This window comes from Apiospora phragmitis (genome assembly GCF_038363925.1).
Source record: "Apiospora phragmitis strain CBS 135458 chromosome Unknown utg000004l:1.0-3135199.0:1.0-3139288.0, whole genome shotgun sequence".
NCBI classification, from domain to species: domain Eukaryota; kingdom Fungi; phylum Ascomycota; class Sordariomycetes; order Amphisphaeriales; family Apiosporaceae; genus Apiospora; species Apiospora phragmitis.
In genome coordinates, this window is record NW_027117402.1 from 2,491,113 (window position 1) to 2,517,092 (window position 25,980).

The 25,980-nt window shown below is 51.7% G+C and overlaps 7 protein-coding genes across 7 annotated transcripts; 3 read left to right on the forward strand and 4 right to left on the reverse strand.

Annotated features, from left to right (window-relative positions):
• Positions 1 to 2,307: 2,307 nt before the first annotated feature.
• PG994_003893 (uncharacterized protein) lies at positions 2,308 to 3,169 on the forward strand (the record flags this gene model as incomplete). Its single annotated transcript, XM_066855302.1, has 2 exons — positions 2,308 to 2,921; positions 2,989 to 3,169. 2 exons carry the CDS (start codon positions 2,308 to 2,310, stop codon positions 3,167 to 3,169), a joined length of 795 nt encoding a protein of 264 aa, XP_066719580.1.
• A 199-nt stretch (positions 3,170 to 3,368) lies between these two features.
• Positions 3,369 to 3,632, forward strand: PG994_003894 (uncharacterized protein; the record flags this gene model as incomplete). Its single annotated transcript, XM_066855303.1, has 1 exon — positions 3,369 to 3,632. The coding sequence occupies one exon, from the start codon at positions 3,369 to 3,371 to the stop codon at positions 3,630 to 3,632; it is 264 nt and encodes an 87-aa protein (XP_066719581.1).
• Positions 3,633 to 4,228: 596 nt separating this feature from the next.
• On the forward strand, positions 4,229 to 5,400 carry PG994_003895 (uncharacterized protein; the record flags this gene model as incomplete). The annotated part of the gene is made up of 2 exons (XM_066855304.1): positions 4,229 to 5,095; positions 5,131 to 5,400. 2 exons carry the CDS (start codon positions 4,229 to 4,231, stop codon positions 5,398 to 5,400), a joined length of 1,137 nt encoding a protein of 378 aa, XP_066719582.1.
• A 445-nt stretch (positions 5,401 to 5,845) lies between these two features.
• PG994_003896 (folate-binding protein) lies at positions 5,846 to 7,231 on the reverse strand (the record flags this gene model as incomplete). The annotated part of the gene is made up of 2 exons (XM_066855305.1): positions 5,846 to 6,108; positions 6,154 to 7,231. 2 exons carry the CDS (start codon positions 7,229 to 7,231, stop codon positions 5,846 to 5,848), a joined length of 1,341 nt encoding a protein of 446 aa, XP_066719583.1.
• Positions 7,232 to 13,421: 6,190 nt separating this feature from the next.
• PG994_003897 (uncharacterized protein) lies at positions 13,422 to 14,243 on the reverse strand (the record flags this gene model as incomplete). Its single annotated transcript, XM_066855306.1, has 1 exon — positions 13,422 to 14,243. One exon carries the CDS (start codon positions 14,241 to 14,243, stop codon positions 13,422 to 13,424), a length of 822 nt encoding a protein of 273 aa, XP_066719584.1.
• A 3,467-nt stretch (positions 14,244 to 17,710) lies between these two features.
• On the reverse strand, positions 17,711 to 17,956 carry PG994_003898 (uncharacterized protein; the record flags this gene model as incomplete). Its single annotated transcript, XM_066855307.1, has 1 exon — positions 17,711 to 17,956. The coding sequence occupies one exon, from the start codon at positions 17,954 to 17,956 to the stop codon at positions 17,711 to 17,713; it is 246 nt and encodes an 81-aa protein (XP_066719585.1).
• A 4,206-nt stretch (positions 17,957 to 22,162) lies between these two features.
• On the reverse strand, positions 22,163 to 23,877 carry PG994_003899 (DEAD/DEAH box helicase; the record flags this gene model as incomplete). The annotated part of the gene is given in 3 exon segments (XM_066855308.1): positions 22,163 to 22,288; positions 22,300 to 23,221; positions 23,276 to 23,877. The coding sequence occupies 3 exon segments, from the start codon at positions 23,875 to 23,877 to the stop codon at positions 22,163 to 22,165; spliced, it is 1,650 nt and encodes a 549-aa protein (XP_066719586.1).
• Between the last annotated feature and the right edge of the window lie 2,103 nt (positions 23,878 to 25,980).

The following is a 25,980-nucleotide window of genomic DNA, read 5'->3' on the forward strand; positions in this document are numbered from 1 at the left end:
TCGGTGCGTCCGGGCTCGATACCGATTCGCCGACCGTAATTAATTCTATTTTAATAAAGGTTATTATTTTATAAATTATATAATAAAGTTATTTAAATATATAATTATATATAATTTAATTAATTTCGTATATAATTCGAAACTTAGTCTCTTTTTTATAATATATATTCGGAAAAAGGGGTTCCTCTTTATACGGTTAATTTAGTTCGGCTCTTCTCCCGAATTTCTAACGGGCGGAAATTCTCGAGGCTCCTTAACACGGTCGCCCTTACGTCGGTAAAGGCGTAAAACCGTCTCTTTATTTTTATTAATTTATAATCGCTATAAATAATTATTAATTAATATTAAATAAGCTTTTATATATATAATAATTCCGGTTTTAATCGAGATTTAATTATTCTTATTTTATTATTTATATTTATTTTTAATACGAGCTACGAAGGGTATCGTATACCCCTCTTAATAAAACAAGAAAGGGGTTCGTACGCGTAAGTATGTAGCACCTCTTTTAAAATAATATAGAAAACCTTAGTTCCTGCTGTTCTAATAATAAACTTAAATACGTTTTATTAGGTTTTTTTTTAAACCTTAAATACCGTTCGCTATAAATATTTAATATAAATATAAATAAGGTTAATTTTATTTTAAACGTAATACTAGGCTTAAAAATTAACTTTTAAATTTAAAATAATAATTAACGAGTAACGAACTATCGGAATTTATTTATAAAATATTTTTAAACCTTTAAACTCTCGGTTATATAAATACGAGTAAGGCTATAATAAACGTTATTTAAGTTTTAAGAGAAACCGAGTAAAACGTACTAGGGTTTATATTAATAATATAAAAAAGTATCTAAACGTGCGATAAAAGTAACGCTCTTATCGATATAATATATAATAGCCGAGTCGTAACGTGATAATAAGAGGTCGGGTAAAAGTATTCGTATAATAAAGTCGTTAAGGTTATTTACTTTATTAATAAATTAAGATTAATACTTAAATTAATTATTAAAGTAGAGAGTATTTATATAAAATATATAAGAAACGTCCGTCGTTATATATTTAATCCCTCTTTTATTAATTTTATTAATTTTATTAAATCGTAGATCGTATATTCTTATTCCATGATCCTTGATCCGTTAAATCGTTAGATCGTGGTTTTATATTCCATGATCCCGCGATCCGTCACGTGACCCTTGGTGGTTAACTTGCTCAGTTGTATTCGTCTTATTAATACGCGGGGTGGTGCCGTTATAGTTGTCGTGTATTGCCGGAGTATAGGTGAGTTTATATTAGTATAGCTGGCGGTGCGATCGGTGGCTATAGTATCGTAGCCGGGTCGGGGCATCGTAGTTCCGTACCGGTGAGTGGGGTCTTAGCCGCATGGTTAAGTCGGGTTATAATAAGGGCCGCGGTTAAAAAGTAATCTCTTAAAGTTTTAAATAACTTAATAATTAATAAATACTTATTTAAAAAGTGTTTATATTTATTAACTTTTAATATATACGTTAAATTAAAGCTTTAACTTATAATAAAAATATTTAATTTAATAATATTTATAAAAGGCTATTATTTTATAAGTTTAAAAAAAACTTAATATTTTAAACATTTAAGTAATTAAATTAAAATAAAAGAGGGATTATTTATAAATTAAATAAAAGAAAATATATAAATTTAATCTTTATTTATTAATTAAAAACTTTAATCGTACTTTTATTATAATATAATATATAATAATAATTAAAAATAAATTAATAAATTAATAATATAACTTTTAATATAAATCGGAAAAAAATAAAACGATTTAAGTTATTAATTTAAATTTAAAAAACGATTTTAATATTATTAATTATATTAAAATTAAAACTTATTAAAGTTATAATCTTTTAATTTCTTTTTAAATAATTATTAATAAAATAAACCTTAATTATAATATAGTTTAATATTAAGTTTAAGTAACTATTTATATAGTAGGACGGCTAAGTGGTTAGGGTGCTTATGTAGTGAACGTGAGAAATTTAAAGGGATAAGCTGACTTTTGACACCGGCACTTGCTGGCTGAATCAGTGTCGAAAGTGCGGCTGCCGAGGTCAATTCAGCTACTGTAGCTAACGCTAGGAGGTGCGTCCTAAATCTCCGAAAGTACCTCTACTTCCCGTCTGACATATTCTCGTCACGCCATAAGCGACGGTAAATGACTAACACAGTTATCACCTTTCCAACCCATCAGGACCTTGTTTTATCAAGAAAGTGGTTATATCATAACTACACCCTTAATAACCTCTAAAGCACCACTTAGACCACAATGTATCCCCCCGAGCCTGACATCCTCGCTGCTCTCGCATCGTACCGAGAACACATCGGCAGCCTCAGCCACCGCGCCTTGTCCGCCATGATTTCACAGATTCGGGTGGCTATTCCTGACGACCCGGACATGTTCGAATCAGAGGAGGAGGCAGAGGAGGACCGCCTGGCATTCCTTCTGCGGGTCGTCGGCGGCGGCGAGGACACTCGGCCGCCCATCACCTGTCTATCGGACTTGCTGACGCACTGGGAGGCCCTGGCGCCGCAGCTCGCCCTCGATGGCGCCGCGGTGTGCTGCGACACCGCCTGGCGCGACGAAATGCGAAGTGTTTACGTGCGGGGAGTGCTGCAAGGTCTGAACGAGCGCTGCGGCTCTGAGCTTGTCGCTACGTGGGGGTTCCCTGCCGACCTGGCTGTCCTTCTCCAACACGTGGACAGCCTGGAGGGCCTCGGCTGGCACCGACATCGCGATGAGAACGAGAGAGCCATTTTCTTAGAGGTTTGGGTTCGCAATGACGGACAGAGCGGTCCGACGGGTCCGACGGAGGAAACTGCTGCAGCTCTTGTCAGGACGCCTGGTGAGATTGCTGAGTGGACGGTGGGGTTCGAAGAAGAGTATGAGAATGCCGGGGGTGGGCATGTGGCGAGAAGGGGAACGAGCAACTTGCTATGTTGTGTACAGCCGGCCGCGCGACGATGGGGAGGATCGGAGCTGGTCGTGGCGCTACGTCGCTGCGCTGGGACAATTCGGCACGAAAGTGTTTGAGGACTTGGTCGAGCTGCTTGAAAGGTGGTACAAGACTCACGGCGAGCCCCGAGAGGAGGACTGGGATGTCTCTGCGGAGGAAGTTTTCGCGTCCTGAAACCGAAAATTGGCTCCTGCTTCATCTTTGTCTGCCGTCGCCGGGACGGACCTACATTTCCAACGCGTTCACTTCCACGTCCGTCTTGCTGCGTACCGAAAACCACGTTGCAACGCCAGTAAGGCGCCCTGGCCCAGGACATGCGCACTGCGGAGGTGAGCGAGCAATGAACCTGCCCCCAGGTCAAGGCTACACAACCATGATGCTCGAAACCACGTACCCGCTCCCCGCCTTCTTTGAAGAGGGCGACGCGGAGTATCAGATCAGCTTCTCGAACTGGACCACGGCGGATTTGTTCGACGCCGACTTCCAACTGGCTATGGTCAAATACGAAGAATGCCGGGGCAGCAGTAGAAGTAACAGTTACAACAAAAGTGAAAACCGGTGTCATTCAACCCGTCTGCAGTTCCCCTTCGAATTTCTGGAGTGCTTCTTGATTATGGAGAAATATGTGAGGGGGTAGTAAATAAGATCGAACGAAGTATATCCGAGACGATAAGGGTAAGTTCGCATTAGAGGATGACTACACCACGCTGAGACTACTTACACACGAGTAGGGAACTCATGAGGAACTGGCTGACAGATGTCCCAAGAGAACTGAGATCATAGGAAGAGTTCAAGTAACGAGTGGTCATCATCTTCTAATTGATGACCTTCGAGGAATGGTCGGGAGAGGTGGTGGGAGTCTGACGTTCGCGACAACCGATCAATACTAAGTTAAGAACTGAGGAACACAGCCGCCATCGTGGGAGCCCGTAATGCGTATTAAGAAAGATTTGGTTTCCCTAAACAGAGTGCTGGTGAAATGTGATTAGCGCGTCCCCCTGAGACCCCGAGCAGACGTCGTACAGTAGTTCAGCCGCTAAGGAACGGGGCCATCACGATCTAAATCTAAAAAATAAACAACAGCCTAATTCGACTTCATTTCATGCCTTTCCAGCTGCCGATTCTCAAGACTCGGTCTTGGCACTCACCAAGTCACTCGCTTCCTTTTGGTTCAGTGTTGAGACTTCATCTCCTTCTACATATTCTTGCCCCCTCCCCCCCACCCCGCCGCAGATGCATCATTACCCTTCCGTCCTCGCCGCGGCCCTGCTGCTGCTGGCGTCCCGCGCCGCGGCCGACTGCTGCACGCTCGACGACCCCATCGGATCGTTCCGGACCTGCTCGCCGCTCGCGGCGAAGGCGGACGCGCCGTTCCTCGTGAAGGCCATCAACTACACGCGGTACCGCGACACGCTGGGCGGCGGCACCTTCGACGCGGACCCGCGCTGGGGCAGCCTCCAGGTGATGCTGGCACGGGCGTCGGGCGGGCCCTCGGACCGCCTGGGGTGCTCCGCCGCGCGCGACCCGGCCAAGTGCGACGTCACGCTGGGCCCCGTGTGCGTGCTGATCGACTGCGTGCCGCTGGACCGGGACCTCGGCCATGCCACCAACGGCGGCAAGACGCAGATCACCGACTTCGTCGTGGCGCCGGGCGTGCCCGCCGGGGCCGGGCCCGACGGGCCCTGGTACGACCTCGCCAGCACCGAGTTCGATCGGCATGCCACGGGCTACACCGCGACGCTGGCCAACCTGAGCGCGAGCGTGTGGCGCAAGACGCTGTACGGCGGCAACCAGTCGAGCCTGCAGTACGACAACAACTGGACGGGCTTCAACCTGACGGGCATGCTCTCCATGAACGACGGCACGAATGGCGGCGGCGAAGACTCGGGCTTCTACCCGTTCGAGCTGCAGGGCCAACCGTGGCCCTCCTTCGACCTCCGGCACGTGCCCTGCGCCGCGTACCCGTGCGCGCGGCGGTGCGCCCACGCGGCGTTTGGAAGCAAGTTCGAGTCGGACTACACGGCCTCGGACCTCGCCAACGCCAAGGCGTGCATCGACCAGTGCAAGGGCATCGACAATATCGTGAACTACTGCCCCGACGTGCACGGGGGCCAGCAACAAACCATCACCCCAAGGAGCTCGGCTTGGACTCCCAGGCGGCCCTGGACGCCTACGTGCCGGATGGCTGCGCCCGCTATGAGGGCGCGGCGTTTGCCGCGGCGGCGGCGAGCTACAGTGCCGCGATGGCGTCGAAGACGGCCTTGCCGTCTTCGACTTCGTCGGATGCGGTGCCGACGGATAAGAAGAGTGGTGGTGCGAGCCGGGGGAATGAGGGGCGCGGAGTGGTAGCTCTGGCGGCTTTCGCAGCACTTGCGGTGAAAGTCGTGTTTGATGTATGGCCCTAATAGATGCAAGAGAGTGCCATCATCCGTCCTCGCCAACCGACTTACTTAATACGATTGATCAATATACCCATTGACAGTTGGCTCCATGCATACGAATGCCCATATGACTGAATATAACTGGACCTTGGCCTACTCTGAACTGTGGCAGGAGCCATATATACAAATTTTAACTTGTCATTCAGTAAACTCCAAGTTTTGAAGTCACAGAGCATGAATAGTGTAGAAGTCTGTAGCCGGATGCTGTTTCCTGCACCATTATGTCTTCGAGGGGGTATCTCTATATCCTATCCGCCACAACTCGCTTATCGGTACGCCGTCTAATGATACATTCGAGCGGAAAGAAGCCTGTTTTCGCAGACGCGTTGCTGAGCAGTATTTCAGAAGTGCGAGAGAAGACACGCACGACCTTCATCATAAGTCGGAATTTCCTCCTCCATTGCCATCACTACTGATCTTCGCTCAGCCACTCCGGCACAAAGGCCTTGACCCCGAGCTTCTGGACCTTGGTGTTGTCCTCCTCGTTGTCGCCGCCCCACTGCACCAGGAACTGCTTGGTCGGGTCAAAGGGGTCAAAGGGCCCTTGACCTCCGGCTCGCCGGGCAGCTGGACGTCGGTCATCACCTGCAGGCGGCAGAGGGCCAGTCCGACATTGCCCACGCCCCCGAGGAAGGTGCCCGTGCTCAAGCGGCGCGACTGGAGCCTTTCCGACTTATTAACGTCAGGTGCGGGACGTCGGCGGCGACTTTCCACTACCTTCGGCGATTTCCACCGCCGTCTCCGGTATCTTGGGCTGGTACTCGAGCCGCTCGGACGCCACGAAGTTCCGGCTGTACAGGAGCACGGGCAGGATCCGCTTGCGCACGACGCCGCGGTGCTTGGTCCGGATCGTCAGCTCCTGGCCCAGATAGCAGCCCTTACGGAAGTCGATGCCGCCCATGCAGTCCATGTTGGCCTCGAGCGGCAGCGCCGTGTCTTCCAGGATCTCCATCGCGCCCTCCGCCACGCCGTCGAGGTACCGCCGGATCTGGTACGTCTGCGCGTCGCTCTTCTCCGCCTGCACGTGGGGGTCCGAGTCGGGACGGCCCAGCACGCGCAGGCCCATGCGCGGGGACCGCGGGTCGCGCAGGACAATCTTGCCCTGCTGATCCGGCAGAAGTTCCTTGATCCGTTTGTCCCCGTCTTCGGCTCCTCCGCTGCTGTGGCTTGCGAATGCAGCGTCGTCCCACACCTGCCACACCGTGCACTGCTCGGGCGTGAGGACCTCGGACTGGAACTTGCTGCGGAGCTTGTACTTCTTGAGGTGGCGCATCAGCGCGCCCACCCGCGCGCTGTCGCACTCGATGAGGAACGCCGTCGGCGCGCTGTCCGCCGGTATGCCGTCCTGGCCGGTAGTACTGGCCCATCCTCCCAGGCCGACCGTGTCCGTGTAGATGAAGACGTCGTACAGCACGCGGCCCGTAGCCTGCAGGAAGCCCGTGTAGAAGCCCGGGGCCCGGGGCTGGTCCGTCGCCGTCAGGTCGTTCATGTTGCGCGTGATCATGCCCTGCATGAACTTGGCGGCGTCGAGGCCGGCGATGGAGATGACGCTGCGCGTGGGCAGGGCCGCGTAGCCCTTCGAGGGGGGCTGTGCCGGCGGAGGAGGAAAGAGGCTGTTGTGGCTTCGATCCCATCGCGGAGAGCTCGAGAAGGTTCGGTTCGATAGGCTGAGACAGGCGCTGCAGACGACGGAAGAGGGGTTTTGGGTCTTTGGTGGTACGACGACGCTTCTCCGTAAAGCTGCCGCCGCTGTCGTCGCGGGGCGCGCTCCGGCGCGTCGGGACAGAGCTTGCATCGTGTCGAATGAAGATGGGCAAGTGCCAATGTTGTGTCTTCGAGCGAGACGAGGCTGTGTATTTTTCTTGGCAGCCTTATGACGTCGATACGAGAAACTGGAGTAATTTCACAAGCTAATGAAGCTACATTTGGTCACGGAAGCTTGACCTCATCGGCGTTTGGTGTATGTCCGCGTTCGAGCAATCGCACACTCGGAAAAGTCGGCCGATGATGTCAAGTTTTGGTTGGTTTGCGCAGGAATTGGCGTCAACCGGCCGTTGCGGAAATTATGTGGGGCAACGGACTTTGGCGGTCTTAAGATCCTGACCGCCGAGGAGGAAGTACCTACAGTACAAACTACGGAAAGGCACGGGTCGCCACTCAGGGCACATGATGACCACGGCATCTTCAACGGTGCCGTGGTGGCTTATCCGGACGGCTGACTCTACTCAGGGTGGTTGTATCATGCTGGCAGACCTGGGGACCACTTCTTCCCGTGATCGCACTTGAAACATGATGCCGCGTGTCACGGCGGCAACAGTATTCTTAGTGATGGTCTTGATATGAACAATGGACTCGGTATTAACTGGAACCCCATCTGCCCTACCGTCTCAGGAACAAGCAACGGTCGGAGTGACCTCGGGCTGTCAATTGAGATCTTGTTTTCCATCGATCGAGATAACAAAACAAGTGTGTTTTTGTTCGTGGCGTTTGGTCCGAAGTTTGAGGCTTCGACCCGCTGAAGTCACCAACCTTCAACCAAGTATGTAATGCTGGCGACTACCACTAGCAACAGTTCCAGCCAAACACTTGTTTCGGTATTCAAATCTCGGCATAACTGTTACCCACCGTATCAAGCGGTATCTCGCTACATACATACCATCTGTAGGCCACCTAGGTATGTAGGCTACAGCGACGCCAACATGCATACTCTCTGCACTGGACACCCAGAGAAACAGCAGGAAACATCCTGCGATGCCCCAAGACAATCTCCGGTGCGCCGCGATTGACTCGTTGACCGCTTCCAATGTGTCCACCTGTGTTGGCTGGGTAAGCAATCTATCATCTCCCATACTATTAGCTCCGTACCATGCTTGAGCCTCACGTGGACACACTTGGCAGCTTGGTCCATGGCTATCGACACCACTAGTCTGCCCGGGGTGGAGGTGGCGCACCACCCGGTTTCGAAGCTGCATCTCGATAGTAGGCCTCACGAGCCTCATTGGGTCTCAGCGAAGGAAATTTGGGGAGCCGTGATTTCCCCTTTGCAGCAAACGCCCACTATGTACATATCTACCGGTCAAGTCAGGCACAGATCGCAACTGTGTGTGTGTGAATTGGCCAAGGTAAGACTTTGCCTTGCCTGCTGGCTGGTCTCTGCCACTGTTTCTCCGCCATTTTGGGCAATAAATGCCCCAGCCAATGAGCGGGTGAATCACCCGGGGACCAAAGTCATACCAAACACCGCCAGCTTGGTCGTCCCGCCCTATCAGCCGAAGCCACTGCTGATCAATCGCTAATCAGGGCGGAGGGGCCGTGTGAAGTGGTTGCACACACCAACGCATCACCAGGTAGCGATACATAGATTGCATGGTGGTTGCGTTGCTGCTGGAGGCTGCAGCGGCCGATGATTCATTCACCGCATTTCTGCCCGCTACCACAACGGGCTGATGCGACCTTATGGCGGTGGGGGAATCTTTGTATTGTCTTTCGCTAGTCAGTCAGTAAACCCTCTGGATAGCTTGGCAGTAATACTCTTATTGCCTATGCAGGCGTATGTAAAGATGTACACATGTGGCTTGATAGCACAGCATTCGAAACATCACGGTCCAACTCTGTGTGGGGTTGTTACTCAATCTCAGTTAATCTATCGGCCGCGCGGGAGTGCCAACTTTGGAGGATCCCGGCTGGCGGCTGGGTCATCGGTTGATCGGTACATTCCATTATAGGCGGCGGTTACGTTAGTATATGTGCGTAAGTCAAAACTGGAGTTATGCTTTAATGTGCACCTCATAGGGCCTCGACCGAAACGGCTCTCGCAAGGTACACGTAAACTGGACCTCTCTCCCCTCATAAGTACAGGAGAGCAGCCGGTTGGCGAATCAAGGAGCGAAGTGGGTAAGTAGCCAAATGTTTTATGTGTACACCACCACCACTTATCACAATTACAACGCATCAGCATCCAGTATTTCATTGTAAGGCAGACAGGCAGACAGACCAGCCAGCAGGGCAATATAAACACCACTTAGCGGGTTGGCATACTGGATACATGGGGTGTCCAGTTTGCTGCCTCAACACATACATATGTGGAGATTACACGTTCAATACTTGACAGTAGATTCTGGCCCAGGGCGGGAACCTCATGACACAGCAGCGTCTCGGAGTGGGTAGTGGGTAAAAGTGGTAATTCTGGTAGTTCAACTGTCGAGACCGTTTCGGTGTTCTAGGCCTCCGGCTCTCTGCGGTGGCTCCTGCGTGGGCTTTCCCTTGCGGGGAATCAGCCGAGAATCAGCCTTCTGTGTATCAGCGCCGTTCCCTACCTACATACCGACTACGACTACACCTCGACCCAGAACGGCCAATCTGCTGTATGTGTAATGAATACCGGTATCCGTGGACGATCGTAAGTGATCGATTGGATGTCGTCCGTCCATTATTGACTTTCTTGAACACGCAAGCCCATTCGCGTTGGGGTGGAAACAAGACCCGTCAGAGGGCATTACGCGTAATACGCGGCTTGCTCGTTTACTCGTTACTCGTTACCTGGTCACAATACGGGGGGTAGCCTGGATTTCATGTCCCGAGTATGCGACGGATGTACAAAAGCAAAGCACAAAGAGAATTAGTAATGGGCAGGATTAATAATGAGACAGTGACTGCGCACTCTCCCACGCAATGCCCGGACGTGTTCCGCAGAGTCGGAGAAGATGGCGGTGGGTGTTCATGCAGTCAGCTGCTGCTTATTGTTACATCTCGTTTTGGGGAAATGATGGGAGATGATGGTGATAGCGACCATCTCATGAATTGGGGTAGAACGGCGGGATGGGGGATGAGTAAACACCGGAATGTGCTCCTGCTGACCATCGCACATGGACAACGGCAGCACGCCGGGTTGGGAGCTATGTAGTGGTTGGTCGATTAGTCCAGCAGGGCACATGTTGGAGAAACTCAAGCCGAATGATGATGGAACTTGCATTTCCGCTGATGCAGGGTCCTTTCCCTCGTCGTCGCCAGGGAGGGAAACGGAGGGAAGAAGAGAAGGATCTCCGTTTCCGTTGAACCGCGGCATCAGGGTTTCTCGGGTGTGTGTATGAAAGGAATTCGGAACTTTCGTTTATTTCCAGATTCAGTACATATTCTATCTGCCCTGGATGTGCGCATTCCCAACAAAACTGGTTTGATCGTACTATTGTTGTGTGTATCGTCAATGGACAATGCATAAGGGGAAGTCGAAAACGGACGACGGTATCAATCCTATCGTCCAACGCATCGTATGAGAACGGTTCGTTCGTGTGTGTGGTTGTGCATAGACATAGACCCTCCTCTCAATGAATGAATGAGTCTGGTACGTTAGGTACGGTAATGGTAACGCAGAGTGAATGGAACCAGGTTACGAATAATAGTCCCAAGGGGTTATGAGGGGGTTGTTGCATTGAGGCACGGCTCACGGGATTGATCGTTCGAGGGTTTCGCTGAGGGCCCCCCCCGCCTGCCCAGAACCGCCCCGGCACACGGACAGGGGAATCCAGCCCAGCCCACTGACTGCCCTGGCAGCTACTGAGCTATGTACCTAATTTACCTGCGGGGCCCAGGCGGATCAAGGGACGAGACCGTGATCAATGCCTTTCCGTATCGATACCCCACAAACCAGATAGATAGTCCCAGGCCAAGCCGAGCCAAGCCAGCCAACCAAGCGAGGAAAAGAGAGGTAATCTAGATAGAGAGAGGCTGGCTGGCTTGACCGACTTAACGATGTTACCACTGGGAGCAGGAGCGTATGTATCGTATCAACCACCTGGGCACCCGACGTGCCGATGAGCAACATCCTCATTTGACCGCGTCGGTAAACTACCAAGTAGACACGGCAGGGCGCGCGGGGGGCACATGCTTACACAAGTAAGAAGTGCGGATTGGAATCTCGACGCACTTGACACAGGCACCAGCCAAAGGACCCTGCGGATCTGGAAAGGATCAGCCAATGAGTGCCATGATGCGCCAATGGTGGCCACCGATTGGTCGGGACCACAGCGATTTCTAGATACGGTGATAACTGGTTTTAGGTAGTAGTCAGCACGGGGGGGGACACATCCGACCGCTGCCACCACCACCAGCACCCAACAACAGCAGCATACATACCAATTAGTGCATTCCATGCGTTCCGAAGCGAAAGGGCAACGGAGTTAGGGGTGATTGAGTTTGTTCTTGGGGAATGTAACAAAGTGGTTGGCTGCGGGCAAGCCGGGACAAAACACAACCGACGGGGACCAGCTAACTAACAAGTGCTAAAACTAAACGTATCGTTCCTCATCCGCGTACCCGTACCAAGCGAAACGGCGTTCCGTTCCCAAGAGGCTAACTAGCAGCCATACGAGGGCGCCAAGATAACCCGAACCACCTGTACGTGGTTTCTTTCGCTACGTTTGCTCGCTATGGGAACAAACAAACGAGGCTAATAAGTAGTGGACTTGCGATGGACGAAACAAGTCATCAGCTGACGACGAGAAACGGTGCGTCTTGGACGAGAGAGAGAGGGAGAGAGGGAGAGAGAGAGAAACTAGTAGATAGATAGGGGGAGGGGGGTGATGACGAAAATAACATTAGTAACCAATCCAGCCCCCTCTCGCGAGCGAGTGAGCGAGAAGAGACGATGTTCGTTGAAACCTTGAGGGGATAGCAGTGAGAGAATGGGAGGCTATCAATCAATCAATCAATGAACATTGAAATGATAGGATAAGCAACAAACAACAGGGTGGGGGGTGATTCTAGCCCGCCCTGGCGAAACGCGAATTCATTCAGTTGACATGACATAACTTGGCGGATTACCAAAGCAATTCCATCATCCATTGATCGGCGACGGGAATGAACAGGATGAAAGAAAACAACCAAAAAAAGCTACATTCGCGCGGATAAGCTTCCCCCCTTCCAAAAACCGAAAAAGGAGAGAGGATGCAATTCGGCAATACGGAATCTCTACCTGTAGGATCGATCGTATCCTTTTGACACACAGTAGTGGTGACCTCAATAGCGGTCGTAGACTCACTCATAGCTTCGAAAACGGGGGAACGGTTAATTGATAGCTGTGGTACATAACTTACGTACACACATACGCGCATCTAATTCTCGGCCGGATTCGCTTGCCGAGCGCGCAGGGCGAAGCCGCGAATCGGATATCTCAGCTGGTCCTCCCGATGATGATTCAGGAATGTCGGATTGTCTCCGATGAATAACTGATTACTTAGCACCAAAGTCAAAGAAGGGGTCCTGTTGACGCAGACACTCCAACGGAGAGAGAGAGCCGAGTCCAAAGTCCGATGTCGCATTGACGCCATCTGTGAATCAATCAAGCATCATCGGCCAGACTGAGCTTGGGACCGACTGACTCGATAGAGTTGCCCGATTGGGGATGATAGGTCGTGGTATGATGTCGATTGGATTGATCTAGATACATCGGTCGTACGACCACAGGCATCTCACAGGTTATGCTGAGACAGATTTAAATTTTGGATTTGAATGGTATTGTATTCTTTCCACTCGCTAGTTAGGTAGTAGTAATAATTTGTAACTGATGAATCTCCCAGGCGTTCCAAAACCACTCGACCATTCAGCTCAATTGTAGCTTTTGAGTGCTGTTTTGAGCCATGGGAGCGTTCAGCGCCCCGCCAACTTGTTCTGAATAACTTCCCGCCTATGTTAATGATGTAATCTTCCGATAGCTTCCGCAACTTGATAAAATCCTTCCTGAGTGGTGAAATCCCTGTTCTGTCCAATCCAGAGTACCAAAACTCCTTGAACTGTGAGCTGTCATAGAGCTTTTCTGCTATGCGAAGCCCAGTCCGTAGTGATGATGATGATAAAAAACAAGGAAATGCAAAGTTCGCTGCGCTTGTAAAACATGCCATGCCGTCGTGGTATATTCTTTTTGAAACGCCGCCCAAGATGCAAGAGCAAAAAACACGAGAGGAGATGATAAAAAAGTGACTCGAGGTCACTTAGTAAACCAATATAGCAGATACTAAGCGGTTGGGGTTCCGTGGCGGCAGATAGTACCCGTCGTTGTAGAAATCGGATTTGTCATCATCCTCAGATGCTTTCGAGTTGTATGTCTCGGTAGCTGTGCTTTCCCTCCGCTTCTCGCTGAATGTGGGGATGGATGCAAAAGGTGGTGACGGTGGCATGCTTTCGTCCTCCGATGATTCGGAGTCCAGGTCGAGCTCGGGTGGTGAGGCGGAGTGCGATGGTGATCGTGTAAGAGTCAGGGCGGCGTAGTCCTCCTCATCTTCCTCCTCGGCATCATCGTCCAACACTTCGTCCACTTGTATCGTTGGTAATTGTGGTGTGGTGGGTGTGGAGGGCATTCGCTTCAGGGAAACGACATCAGCCATCTCGACGTCCTCGTCCTCGTCCTCATGGAAGTCACTGTCGTCCGAGTCGGATTCGGAGTCTGAGGAGTCGGCCTCCCAATCCTCCTCTGTGCGGTCTGGTACCGAGTCGGCCCATTGGATGTGCCTCTCCTCGCTGTTCTTGGGGCTGGCGCCGCGGACGGATTGGTTGAACCAGCTCTCTTGTTCCCGCTCTGCTTCGGCCAAGTCGAGCATCAGGGAGTCGAGCAGGTTGGCGTGGCCGACCAGGAGTCGGAGGTTGTGATCGGGTTGGGCGGCCTCGCGAGAGAGCTTCGCCCGGGCCTTGTGGGCCAGGAAGTATGTTTGTGTGATAGACATCTTCTTTGCGAGGGGCGACGATGTGGATGTTTGTTGTGTTGTTGTAGTAGAGGAAGGGTGTAGAGGAGACGAGAAAGAAGTTGTAGTGACCATTTTGACTAGAAGAAGAACAACAACCCGATTTTGTGGTCTGTGTCTATTATGGTGCAATGCAATGAGTAGTAGGCAATTTTTCTGGTCGGCCTGTGAGTCAGGCAGCAGAAGCGACTAAGGCGCGCCTTTTTGTATAATTGATGTCAGGCAGGGTTCAGCAGTCCCAGAAGCTGGATTCGGTGGGGGCCTGCCAGGGTACCGGGGTACTTCGCGAGATGAGACAACGATAGGTGCCGTTTTCGGTACCTGGTGCTGGTCGAGTCGGATGAAACGAGGCTCGTGAGCAGTTCCAAGAGGTGCTTAATAGATTGGGTAACACTGGTAAGAAAGGATATAGTATGTAGGTATATCTTGATCTTGTCTTGTTATAGAATGTCAGGAGTCTCGAGAGGAGAGGAAGGGAATGGTCATGGCGGGCGGAGGGCGATGGATTCTTTTGTAATGCTGGCGAGGAAAGACGAAGACCCGCCTGATTGAGGGGGTGTGCAGGGAGTAAAGTCGCTGTTCTCATGTGTCCACACACCGACGTCTCGGTCTTAAACGGATCAGAAGACAGGATGCCGGAGGGAGCGGCCGGAGGAATTCTGTGCTGTAGGTACCTTAGCTTGGGTACTTCCAGCCTTTACCCGCTCCACAGGCTTGGTGTCGCTAGCTTAGTATGCAGCTGCTTGTGTAATCCACGTATATGGGCGGTGTACATATGTAATCCGCCGCTCGCAAGGTAGGGAAAGTAATAAAAGTGCGTATTACGAATTATGCCCAGTACCTTGCTCCCTTCTAAAAGGCTGTCGCCTAACCCCAGACGGATTTCGGCTTTTGAAGTCCCAAGCCACCCGTTACCTCCTTTCCCCCCCTCGCTCGTTCTCGCATAATAGTCGTCGTACTTTGGCTTGATCCGTGTCTGTCTCGTGGCTATGGGCTGGCAGGGGGGCCTAGCAGCCTCTCCATGCTGGATCTTGGCCCTGCCAGGCAATGGGCTGAGGGGCTCCAGCAAACAGCTCCAGTTTGCTTTCATAATTTCTTGCGCATGCTGTAAGCCACAATACACGTACAACAATTATTGCCCACCGCGCACACAAAAGTCTCCGGGCGGGCATTGGTAACATCCATCCGCCCATTGTATTTTCCCGGGTACAAAGCAGAGCGCCGCCCATTTGATAAAGTCCATCGCTTAATTGCTTAACCCCAGCCCGAGCCAAGGCTCCCAGCGACATTTGTAAGAGTCACCGTCGCTCCGTTAGTTGGCGGTTAGTGCGTGCATATTCCCTCGCTGTGACTCGATCCTTATCTGTGATGTTCCCTTGATTATCGGCCTCGGCTTTGGCTCGGTTGCTGATGAATCCCACAAGTCCGTTCCCTCGTTCCTGTCAGCAGCGATGTGCCTGTCATAAAACCTGCTCAAGGCTCCGCTCTTTCCAGAGCGCCGAAAAGAATAAAACAGACCCCCACTCCAGTACTTGATGGAAAAAAAAAAACGAATTGTTCAGCATCGCGAACAGCCGATTAATAATTCATACCCAACTGTGGATTCCCAAGCCTATACTCGGCCATTACTTGCCCTTCTGTTCGCTTCCCTCTCATTTGAGCCCTGAAATGAAAAGAATGGGATCGAATCACAGTCGAGAGCAGCAAAGGCCTGGATTGAGTTCTGGACCGGCATGCGGATTAGATGATCGACTATGCGATTGCACCATTGCGCCCTGGCCATTGACAACATTGCAGCATCATCCATGACGCTTTCGCGATGACACGCATCAAACATGTATCGAGGTATCCGTTTCACATTAGCTAACCCACATGATGTCTGGTCAGTCGGAGCATACCTTATTATTGTAGGTCCAGCACAGGGCTTGTGTGCCGTGCCGCATCTACAGTAGATACATTTTGTGTATGCAGCATGTAACGTGCAGTCGTGCATGACTGACTACATACCTCCTTGGCTGTATACATACCCAATTGAACTATCTCGCGTTCTCCTTCGTTTTTGTTCTGCTGCTGCATGCAGGTGTGGAAATCAAGTTACGGTGCATATCGGCTCACCGTTGATTCGATGTGTGGCTGTCTCGCCTGCAACAATTCATTCTGACATGGGATGAATCATCGAACATCAGGCCAACCGAGCTACCGGGACCAGGTCGCCATGTCGCAGTGTCGCAGGTTGCAGGCCGCAACCCGTGTGAGTCGTCCCCCTTTTCGGGGATGACTCGATACGACTAAAACATGTCATCTCGTTTGGACATCATGAAGTTCAATCCGTCCCCTTGGTCCCCTTGGCTTGCGGAGAGAGTGTGTCGTTAAATGCCGACCAGCCGCCTATACGACCTACCTTTGCTGAGACGCCATTGGCCGAGATCCCGAGATCGTTGTGGCTTTGCACCTGATGACGGACACCCCATGCGTATTCACTTTCGTCGCCGTGTTACGACGCATAATAACGAGAATGTGCCGTTATGCGACATCGTATTGACATTGGCTGATCAATTATCATTTCATTCATTACTTGTACTTTTACTTTTTTTGTTGGGCTTGGTGTCTGCTGGCATAGCCAGGGTCTTTTTCTCAATGATATGCGCATGGATAGCCACGTCACGCCGGGGTGGTGCCCACGCATGTCCGGCCTGAAACTATGTCCTCTTGCTATTCGACGCTTGCGGCGAGGCCATCGTCAAAGGGCCACCGCCCTAACCTTCTCCCCTTTTTTCCCTTAATTTTCCTGACGGATGTGGCTATTGTTTGGTAAGCCATTATTGGCTGTTTTCAGGGTTTCTGCCGCAGAATGTGCCCACGACAGGATGGTTGAGGAACAAATAGGAAAATATAGAGTGAATAGTTGGGTCACTTGACTCTAGGCCCTTGTCTCGTATTTGATGAGCTGTGAAGCTTGGGATGATTTGCGCATGCAAAAGGTACGGTTGTGGAGCGCCCATTGTATGATAGTTGCATACCGCCTGTAGGGCTGAGGAGATCAATTAAACTGACTACAGCAAAGTACATGACTCTAGCAGTCCAACGTAGAAGCTGGCCGGGCCAAGCCACACTCACGCCTCTCGTCTGCTACTCGCTTCGGTCATCTCCTTTGAGACACGACAGGAGCGTAACGTAGCAGCGCCGTCTGTCCATGTTGATAGGCCGGAATACTAGACACAATGTCAATTCAAATCTCATTACCGCCTTTGCGACGTGCTTTGCGACTAGGTTACTGCATGTCAGCAATTGTTACCCAGCCACCATTAGGTACCATTGGGTTCATCAATCTTCGAAGGTTTTGATAATGGGTACCTGCTTACCTGATTCTTTGCTGGAACGGGAAATTGGAAGCGGAGCAATACTTTTTGGCAATACATATTCAACAAGAAGAAAAAAGACCACACACCCCTCACCCCAGCCCTGTCACCGCCAAGCAGGAGGGCCTGATCAGGCAGCGAGATTGGAGGACACCATCTGATCACTTGCGACACGCCAACGGTTCACCGGGGCAACGAGCATGCCGCCGCGTGGCCCAGTCTCGGTTTCGTTTTGATAAGAAAAGGTGTCTCACGGGGAAACAAGAAAGAGAAGTTGATGGAATCGAAACGTCCCAGCAGGCCGGCGTTGGGAGGATCGCCTGCCCTGAAGTTTCCGACAAGATCTTCCTTCTCGGCATTCAATGGAGGAATGATAACCTCCGAGTTGCCGGCACGTGCCCGCGCAGCTCGGGCTTCCGGGTTCTCCATTTCGAGGCATTCCAATGAAGATCAGCCCAACCATTGGACCATGCAGATTGCTTGTTTGTACGGAGTACTCACATACTCTTAAGTACGTAAGCCAGGGGCTGGTCGCTACTGATAAGATTCCGGAACTCTAGGATCTGAATGCAATCTAGGGCGGGTGTGTGAACAGCTAGTAACAACGCCGTTTCGCAGGCTCGCCGTCTTGCTATCGCGCATCTCGCAAAGCGAGGCCCCTTATCAATATGCTACGGCTATCACGGAACGGGACTGCACTGATGTTCCATGACATCAACATCGATCGAGTACGGAGACCGAAGTTTTTGCCAGGCTGGATTCTTTGATATTAGACATGCCAATGCGACACTCTTTATTTGATGGGCCTTGATTATCCAGGTAACCGCGATAATCAGGCACCTGCGCGCTCTCCGCTAGCCACGCTCCCTTGTAACCATATTTTCCATCAGTCACCACTTTCACCACTTACACCCCTGCCGCTATCCACCGAAGACACACACATTGCCAGGTATCTACATCAGAATTTGTCGAAAAGAAAAAAAAATTCAGAGAAAAGCAGGGTTCCGGCCGCCTGCTTTGCAAATCCCCTCGCTACCTTAGCCTGATTTGATATCAGGGTGCTGGCGAGGGGTTGGAAAAGAGATTTGAGTATTTGCTTGCTGTCGAATTAATACCGTTACCCCCTCCCCCCTGGTGCAGTGTGGGCGCGATGCAAAGACAGCTGACAGTCGATGGAGCAATGGTTGCTCCGCTAGTTCCCTCCTTTAGTTCCAATCCGACCACCTGGTGCAGCCGCTTGGCCGCTCTTTCCATCCTCTGCCTCGTGCACGCCCGCAACGCACGTACGCACTCGCATATCAATCGGCGGCAGCAGCAGCACAGCAAAAAGTCTGCCCTGATATTGTGGAGCAATAGCGAGCAATGCATCGGGGATATGGGCATTTGACAAGTGTGGTAAATCCGAACGCCAAGACGGGCGCTGAACCCTTTCACCAGTTCTTACCACCGGCTGAACTCTTTACACTCAAGCCTCTCGCCAACCCAATTACGAAAGACGACCCCTCCTCTCATCATCAGCTGGAAGAACTAATAACTGACATCCCCCCTTGACATGACTCAACCCGCGCCCGTCCTGCGGTTCGGTTCGGGCTGTTGGATGAATTCCAATGTCCGCTGAACAATCCCGAGAAAAGGTCATTTGATTTGCCGAGATGCATCTTATCTTGTACACTGCTTGACACGTCTTTATGTGCTGGCAATTCCATGGTATTTTCCAAGTATCTACATCATCCTTCGGCTGCGGCAGCTAAATTGTTTCCGACTGACCCTGTCTCGGCTCGGAGACGGCGTGTCCCTTTTCTTTTCCCCCTTTTCCGCTTGAATCAAGCCAAGCCCCAAACCCAAGCATAAAACGTCATCGCGTCCGAAAAGCTGGGCGGTGCGGGTGTTCAGGAACGTCAACTCTAAAATCAAGGTTTTACTGTATGTACTTGTAATGGACGTCTTGTGCAATCCATCCTGCGCTGAACCGACAGCACGCAAACCATGTACCTTTCGAAGAAACCCCCTTTTGACCTCGGATCGGTGATCGATGTCTTGTGATTGATGCGGCTGCTTCCCGCAACTAAAATAGATCACAAGGTTGCTAGCTACCTGCTCAAGTACGTACGATCCAGCAAGGCAAAGTTCAACTCTTGCATGAAGTATTGCGCTGAATGACTATATTTGACTGGAAACATAGCAAGTGAGCCCTGGGATCGAAAGCAGCCTGCTAGGATTGGTCAACCTACCGGTGTTCAGGCCTTTCAGCACATCATATAGGTTCAAACAGATGGGACGGTGTTTTTGGAAAACATCGGTCACACACTGTATTTTGGTGCGAAAGCTATGCTTCACACTACTGTAATACCTGGCTTGGGGAGTTAAACATATGCATGTAGAGTCGTATGCAGCCAAGTAGGTACCGTGAACTACCCGCTTCAATGAGGCTCTCGAGACGATGGACTCTGGGATCTTATGCTTTGGGATGGAACGAAGTCTATGCATAGTTGGATGTTTTTCTTGTGCGCGAGTAGATCAGACAGCTCGATGGCTCGGGCAGCCCAAGCCCTGCCCCCTAAACCCATCTGATCGATTCCCTTTCTAAAATCCAGGTACCGACCGCCTTGAATCATGTTGACAAGCACGTAAAGGGGGGGAGGGAGCCCGGGCTGTTTCCGGTGTCTGCGATGCGCCAAGCGGCTTGGACGCTTTGGCTTCGAAGATATTTCATCATGGCACCACGGCCGCCGCCGCCGCGCAACAAACGCGATTCGTGAATGACATGCTGTAGCCGCGTCTTGGCGCCCGCTTGGGCGAAATGCCGCGCGCAGGCCGCATGCGCAACTTTGACATCGTTGTTATACTTGGTTTTCGATCTCCTCCTTTCTCGATGACCTCAGCCAAGAGCCCTTCCCTCCCCCCTCTCGTACCGATGGTCTGAAAATGCTTGGTAATGCTGTCTATCTTGCATGTCTGCTTGACGTGGCCGTCAGAGCGAGGGCCACCGAGGCCTTGGCCGTCCGGCAAGAAGTCGGAGGATCCAAAGCAAATCGGTTACATGACACAAGTCCACGCACACCGAGGTTCCTTCCGGCGGAGGGGTCGTCTTGGCAGGTCCTCTTCGTTCCATCTAGATTCAATATCAAGTCCTCCCGGTCGCATTTGCTAATTCCAAGCTTTCTCTGCCTTGACCCAGGGAAGTCCTTCATCGGCTTGGCGGTCGTTCATCTCACGGCCAGACCATATGCTTACGTGTTCTTGATTTCGCCCTGAGGATCTGACCACTCCTCTTGTTCAGGAATCCATGGAGTTCATTTGCAATTACACTATGCGGGTTATTCTTCCTATCTATCAAACTTTTGCCAATGTGCAGTTGTATTGAGGCTCCAGGGGTGGTTCTCTCAGGGAAGGTAACTTACATGTAATTGGTGCATTTCATTGGCTCGGAACTGGCTCCCAGCTCTGTTGGAGCTGACGGTCTTAACGTTTAATACGGACTGGACTCTCCCATACTTCCCTGGGCCATGAACCGCCCGCGCAGTCGATACTTGCGGATCGGATAAGGGGTAAATCTCCTTCTCGCATCCCATTACGGGGCTTAGGTAGACCCCGGACAGGCGTTGACCGGGGTTACATATCTACATGCGTATGTATGTGGCTGGCGCGCGGCGTCTGACGAGTCCGAATGCTGACACCGCCCCTGAAGATGTTACCGGGCTTGTTACGGCGCCGAACCCCGACCAATTCCTTCCTAATTCTTGAACGTACCTGTGTATGTTTAGAAGAAGATAGTCAGTGATAGTAATAATGAAATATCTGTAACGACGCAGATCGACGCAAACTGGTGCGCAATCTCCTTCCCATTCTTGGCGCTTCATTCACCGACGGCCAGGAGAGGATGACGAGGATTCACACGGGGAAAGGAAAATTCCTCAAGGGTCTGTATCCACATTGACCGATTGTGCTCGAAGGGGTGGGGGCGGGAAAGGAGCGCATATGTATTGTCAGGGCGCATTTGCGAAATGGGGTTGACAGTACATACCTACTCGCCAGCAAGCCAACAGCATACAAGTCTCCAGGCCGGCGTCAGCTGAAGTAATACACACCGACCAGACCCTTCCCTTCCATTCCAACCCCTCCTTCTAGATAAGAGGAGGGGGGCTATGTTTCATCCTAATCCCAAAGGATGCGAGTGAGAGCGAGAGGTGACAGGGAGGCCACGCGATAGAGCTGAGTTGGGACCCCTGTCTGCCAGGGGCATGCATGGAAGATACTCGTTCTGACGGCTGCCGTCAGCTTACATACATTCGGCGCCGTCTCTCGATGCCCTGGTATGATACGATGGAGCCGCACATTCGGTAGAGCATCCTCATCTGGTTAGCTACTTCAGTTATCGTCGTCTGACAAAGCTCCCAAAACCCCGATGGAGCGGAAGTACCAGTAGGCGATGCAGTTGAAGATACGGAAAGGATGTTAGTGAACAATGCATAACTTCTGAAATTCAAGTCTCCGTAACACGCTTTTTGACGCCGATGCGCCGCTCTATGTAGATCTATTATGGACTAACACCCAACGCCCAATCAGTCATAAAATGTAAGTAAGCATGTAATCCCAGGCAGGAAAACTGAATGCCCTCGGAGGGAACGAAAAAGTTTATGCCCGTAACTTCTGCATGCCGCGCTTCCGTTTCCCGCCGACCTCGCGGTTCTCCTCCATCTCCAGCAGCGCCTCCCGCTTCTTCTCGCCGACGAGCTTGAGCGCGTCGCGCACGACGCGGGTCTCGAGGTGACCCCCTCCTCCTCCCAGGCCGTCATGGGGCGGCCGACACGCTTTTCGATGGCCAAGACGAGATCGACGTCGCGCTGCCCGACGAAGGAGACGGCGTCACCTTTGCGGCCCGCACGCGCGGTACGGCCGACGCGATGGATATAGTCGTCCGGGTTGCGCGGCAGGTCGTAGTTGACCACCATCGAGACCTCGGGGATGTCGAGACCGCGCGCCGCGACGTCGGTCGCCACCAGGATGCGCGCCGCCTGGGCGCGGAAGCGGCCCAGGTTGTTGATGCGCTCGCGCTGCGGCAGCTTGCTGCTGAGCGAGACGACGCGGTGGTCCAGCAGGCGGAGCAGGTGGTGGAGGTACTCGCACGTCTGGCCCTTGTTTACGAACACGATGATGTTCTTCTCGACGTTCTCGTCCGTCAGGAGGAAGGTGTGGAGATAGTGCTCCTTGTGGGTCACGGGGACCTGGATGTACATCTGGTTCAGGGTGGATGGGATGGCAAGGGCCTGGTTGTCCACCACCGAGACGAAGACCGGCGCCTTGCCCGGCTTCCGGGGCCGGCTTTCCAACGCGCGTACTTCCGGTGTCATGGTGGCGGTGAAGAGGAGCGTCTGCCTCTCATCCGATGGCGGAAGAGCACCAAGGCACTCTTCCAAATCGGGCACCATGCTTCCAGGGCCATCGGATGCGAGAAGGCGATCTGCTTCATCGAGGACAAGGAACTTGACACGGTTCAGACCTGCAATGGTATCTTCCCCAGAACTCCGGATATGGTCGGCCAGACGCCCGGGTGTGGCAATGATCAAGTGCGGCCTCTGCGCTAACGCAATGGCTTGAGATCTCATATCCGACCCGCCCGTTATCAAGCAGGCCTTCAAGGTCTGGGCAGCTGAGATGGCCTTGAACTGTTCGTATATTTGCAGTGCCAGTTCCCTGCGTTTGTCAGTATGAGTGATGGGTAGAGGGTCTTTTGAGTCAACCACATACCTCGTAGCAGTAAGAACAACAGCGAAGATGCAACTGGGGTCTTCAGCGAGTCTCTGCAAGATGGGAGTGGCGAATGCGACTGTCTTTCCGGAACCTGTCCTACTCCCACCGATGCAGTCCTTGCCCTGCAGAATTTGCGGGATAGTTTCCTTTTGAATCTTCGTGGGCCGCCGAATGGCCATGTTGGATAAAGACTGGATGAGCCATGGCCGTAAACCGACTGACTCAAATGTGGTATCAAGCTCCAGGGGAACATTGGCCGGGGTGGTGTCCATCACGAGGTCGAGGTCACTCGGGGCAGCAGGTGCCGGTGCTCCCTGTGCTGGTGCCCCCGTCTTCCTCCCGACACGCGAAGGCACCGCTATGGAAGAGATGATGCCAGCATGGTATGGCTCATCATCCACCGGGTCAACTTCGACATCGACACTCACTTTCCGCTTCTTCCTGGGGGTATCACTGTCCAGAGAGTCCGAGTCTGATCCGGACAGGGCGGCGTCACTTCCGTCCTCGCTGGCACTTCCAAGGGGGACCTGGGACTCCGCGTCAGAGTCGGACGACGGTGACGTGATGTCGATATCCTTTCGGGAAGTTCTGGGCGCCATGGTGACCTGATTGGGTTGATGTGAAAATCTTTGGTGAGATTTAGCCGACAAAGGTGAAGCGACAAAGTTTTAGTGGGGTAGGCGTTTTTCGACGGCTTGGGGTGGAGCTGGGCCGGCCAATGAGCACTGGCAATCGCGTATAATTAGGCGCTTGGCGCTTAGAGACGTCACTACGACAGGGAGATGGCATATTCAGCTGCCAGGGGGGTAATGTTCTTTGCTTTCGCAGTAGCCCTATGAACCTAGTATGCACTTGACGCATACGGTATCAATATCGTCGTTGGAGCTACTCAACACAGTGCATGCTTCCAGTTTTGCACTCGCTTCCAGTGGGGTGTTCAGACCCTGGAAGGTCAAGTCGGGGACTTCCCTTTTTATTCCGACCTTGACCAACGACCAAAGTTGACCGGCAATTGGACAGAATGCTACTCCCAACAGTGTGTGACGATACCCCTTGCACCTGCCCATGGCCTTTAGACGCCAGCAGGCCAGTGTAGGCAGAGGATCGGCGCAATGCAATCGTGGTTGGAACACGCCGCATCGACTCCTTCATCTCATCCGTCATGCAACAGGCCTGCTTAGGGCAAGCCAAGCGATCATCTGGCTCGGAGCCAACGCGACCTCAACGATGGCCAACCATCAAGCAAGCAATGGGGTCAATATCGAATTCGCGAAGTCATCACTCAGAGTTTCAGTCTCGCAATGGGTCATAACAAATTGCCATTCCATACTTTCCTGTCCCAATTGGCTCGCAGGTGGATTCATCGTCCGACAAACGCCAAAAACAATAATAATGCGCCGTCCCATCAAATGAACGATACGTTGTTGAGCCTCAGGAAGGAGACCTTGGCCAAACGCTACCCACGATGTTTCGGATGGTTTCCTTTGATTCGCTCATGTTTGAGGGGGCTGAAAGCGGTCACTGACAACATGCATAGCATAGCTATGAGAATCGGAGACCTACCTGTTCTTACCTACTACATGCAACCCATTGGACCCCATCTAAATTGCATAGGTTGCCTGATGGTCTCGGCCAGTGCCGACATAACGTTGGAGTAAGTTGTTTCGTTTGAAGCTGCCACCGGTGTCAGCACTACTGTCAACTGTATGTTACCGAAAGGACACTGCAGCGTTTAGCAGTGTCAAAAGGTGCATTGCGGGAAGAAGAAAAGAGCGTACGGCGATCCCATCCCAGTATCGCATGTCAAAATATCGTAGTCTATGTAACGCTGGGCACGCGCATTTGATACACGTCGATTCCCGCATGAGCAAATGGAGTAGCCGACGGCACAGTACATACGGGCTTTGATGAACAGCAAGGTCTGGGATGGAAAAAATGAGCGACTGAATCTTACTCATCCGTCAGCTTAATCTACCATACCTACTGTACCGCTCTGTCAATTCATCATTTCCTTTCGTCATCATACCGCTGCTGCTGCTGCTGCTGCTGCTGCTGGGACAAACCCATATGATCAGCGCCAAGGCGGCGAGTCTGGCAGCACGATGTGGTAGCATGCAGCGGTGGAGATGGAAGTGAGGGCGGAATGCATCCTGTGCAGGCTTACCATACATATTGCCTATCAATGGCCGCCTCTCGACGTCTCCTCGAAGCACACATGGTCACCTTTGGCTGGATCGGGTTGGGGGTGGCATATCTACTGGATTTGGCCAGGAGTGGCGGCTGCGAGGTTCGCAGAAAATGGCAAGGCGACACCTACATAGATACAAGCAACTTATGTCAATTGATGGGTGTGTTGATGTGATCCGAGTGGTTGGCTACAGGCGTATGTAGTACCACCGGCGAGTGCAGCAAACATGGCTTCATCAGACTCATCAGCATCTGATCGTCTCATCAGCCGTTTCCCGCATTTTACGAATTTCGCTCCTAGCACCGTTAGCCGCCAGGTCTTGTCTCAAACTTGGTTCCCCATATTCAGTGACATGCCGGTATGTGCCAGTCGGATTCCAGTCCTAGCACCGAAGGGTTAGGGCCATCAATCATAGCAGTTGCTGGCGACCCCGCTAATGCACCCGTTGCACTTCGGTCCGTCGGCCAAGTTGGAGCACCATTGAAAACAGCCCCCAGCTTCTCTATCGTCCGAG